The sequence below is a fragment of the Pteropus vampyrus genome, unplaced genomic scaffold (genome assembly GCF_000151845.1).
Source record: "Pteropus vampyrus isolate Shadow unplaced genomic scaffold, Pvam_2.0 Scaffold197, whole genome shotgun sequence".
Classification (NCBI taxonomy): Eukaryota; Metazoa; Chordata; class Mammalia; order Chiroptera; family Pteropodidae; genus Pteropus; species Pteropus vampyrus.
This window is the reverse complement of record NW_011888978.1, coordinates 2,956,424-2,958,724: the sequence shown is the minus strand read 5'-3', so window position 1 is coordinate 2,958,724 and position 2,301 is coordinate 2,956,424. Positions and strand designations below refer to the sequence as shown.

Below are 2,301 nucleotides of genomic sequence, written 5' to 3'. Positions count from 1 at the left end.
TGGTGATTTCTCTCTTTCAATAATTTGAATATTTGGTACTACTCTCTCCTAGCTTGCAGGGTTTCTGTTTAAAAATTCACTGATAACCTAATGACATTTCTTTTATAGGTTACTGTCTTCTTTTCTCTGGCTGCCTTGAGAATTCTTTGTCTTTTCTCTGGCTGCCTTGAGAATTCTTTGTCTTTTCTCTGGCTGCCTTGAGTTCTAGGCAGAACTAGTGGTTCTGCCAGCACTACTTCATCATTTGGGGCCACAGCAGTTGTCTAACTGAGAATTCTTTGTCTTTTACTTTTACTTTGTCTTTTAATTCTTTGTCTTTACTTTTTAATACAATGTGCCTTGGAAGAGGCCTTTTGGGAATGAAATAATTATATGTTCTGTTAACTTTTTGATTTTGAGAATCCAGCCCTTTCCACAGATCTGGGACGATCTCATCAATTATTTGTTTGAATAGGCTCTCTGTTCCTTTCTCCCTCTCTTCTTCTTCTAGTGTACATATTATTCTTATGTTGCCCTTTTTAATAGAGTCAGATAGTTCTCTTAGAGTTCTTTCATTCTTAAAAAACATTCAGTTCTCTCTCTTATTCCCCTTGAGTCATTTCTAGATCTCTACCTTCAAGCTTACTAGTTCTCTCTTCTATCTGGTCTGTTCTGCTTCCAATGCCCTCTAGTGCATTCTCTATCTCATTTATTGAGTTCTTCAGCTCCAGAATTTCTGTTTGGTTCTTTTTTATAGTTTCGGTCTCTTTGGTAAAGTACTCCTTTTGTTTGTTAATTTAACTCCTGAGCTCATTGAGGTGCCTGAGCTTTCTTATATCTTGTTGAGTTTTTTCATAATTGCAGTTTTGAATTCTCTCTTAAATCACAGTCTTCAATGTCTTTGAGCTTGGTTTCCAGAGACTTTTCATTTATTTTCTGAGCTACCTCTTTGCCTTGGTTATCCATGGTACCTGAAGGATAGTTTCTCTGCCTGGGCAGGGAAATCATGAGGGTTTTTTTTTTTTCCTGTTTTTTTTTTTTTAAGTACTGTTTTGCTCAGTACTTTAAAAAGTACTGATTTAACAATTCAGTAGGCTGCTAAGTAGAGGTGTTTTTTGTTGTTCTCCAATAGATGGGGAAATAGCACAAGTTTTTGTTTTCTCCTGCTTGCACTATTGACACCACTGGGATCTCAGTGGGGTGGGCCTCCCTCTTTTGGAAAATGCCCTGTATTCCCTGAGGGGTTTGCCATCCCCTCGGTGTCCAGGTTGCCTTGGTCTCAGAGCACCACCTCTGTGGTGAAATGTGATGGGTGATAACTTTCCTGGCCTGCATGCTCCTAATGCTGCCTCCTTATAACCAGAGGCTGTCAGCCAAGCTGTGCTACTTAAGGCATCTCCATTGACTCTACCGGGTTCTGCCTCTACCAGTTTTCACCACTAGTGGTAGAGTTGGGGTTACAGAGTAGGTGAGGGAAAGGGAGATTGCAAGTATGTGGCTTTGTCTTCTTGTTAATAATGGTCAGAGCTAATCCACAGCCGCCACATCTCTGTGTCACATCTCTGCTCTTGTTGTCAGGTTGAGCCCACATGAGTGCTGGCTACTCGGGCCAGAATGTTGCTTCTGCACCCCCTGTTCTCTGGGATGCTGTGTGAGGACTGAAGCCTGGTTCTGCCAGCACTACTTCATCATTTGGGGCCACAGCAGTTGTCTAACTGCATCTGGGCCTCCATCTTTCTTTCCTCCTTTCCACCTCCCCTCCTTATTTCCATAGGCCAGAGGTCCTGATGCATAGATTGCTCAGATGTGTTTGTATTTTGAGCCGAGGATCCTTTGTTGAATAATAGTTGTCTGACTTGTTGTAACTTTAAGGAGAGAAAGTAAGAAGTCTTCTCACTCTGCCATGATGCATAAGTCACCTCCTATAATATTCTTGAAATGAAAGAATTATAGAGACAGAGAACAGGTGCACAATTTTCAGGGGTTAGGGAGGTTGGAGGGTGAGGAGGATGGCTCTGACTACAAAGAGATAGCAGAAGAAGATCTTAACAGTGATGAGATAGATCTATAACCCAATGTGCTGGTGGTTACATAAATCTACATGCATAAAATGACAGAGAACTATGTGCACGAGACAGAAATGACATGAAAAAAATTTTTAAGACTCCTCATTCAACAACATGTTCATAAAGTCCCAGATGGTTCTATGAGACAACTAAGTTATGTGTTCTCTGAAATAAGCAACTGACCTGAAACCTGCAGCTCCCAAGTGGCTTCCTGGTCATTAGTCTGAGAGCTGAACCAGCATCCATAGAGACCAGT

The 2,301-nt window shown here is 41.2% G+C and overlaps 1 protein-coding gene across 1 annotated transcript in view; it reads right to left on the bottom strand.

Annotated features, from left to right (window-relative positions):
* The window catches only part of LOC105300013 (butyrophilin-like protein 3), a gene marked incomplete at its 5' end in the record, with an annotated part of 9,914 nt that extends 7,619 nt beyond the window's left edge, over positions 1 to 2,295 (bottom strand). The window contains one exon of the mRNA XM_011372023.1: positions 2,229 to 2,295. Within this exon, the coding sequence (XP_011370325.1) occupies positions 2,229 to 2,295 (67 nt within the window). The remainder of the gene's footprint in view (positions 1 to 2,228) is intronic.
* Between the last annotated feature and the right edge of the window lie 6 nt (positions 2,296 to 2,301).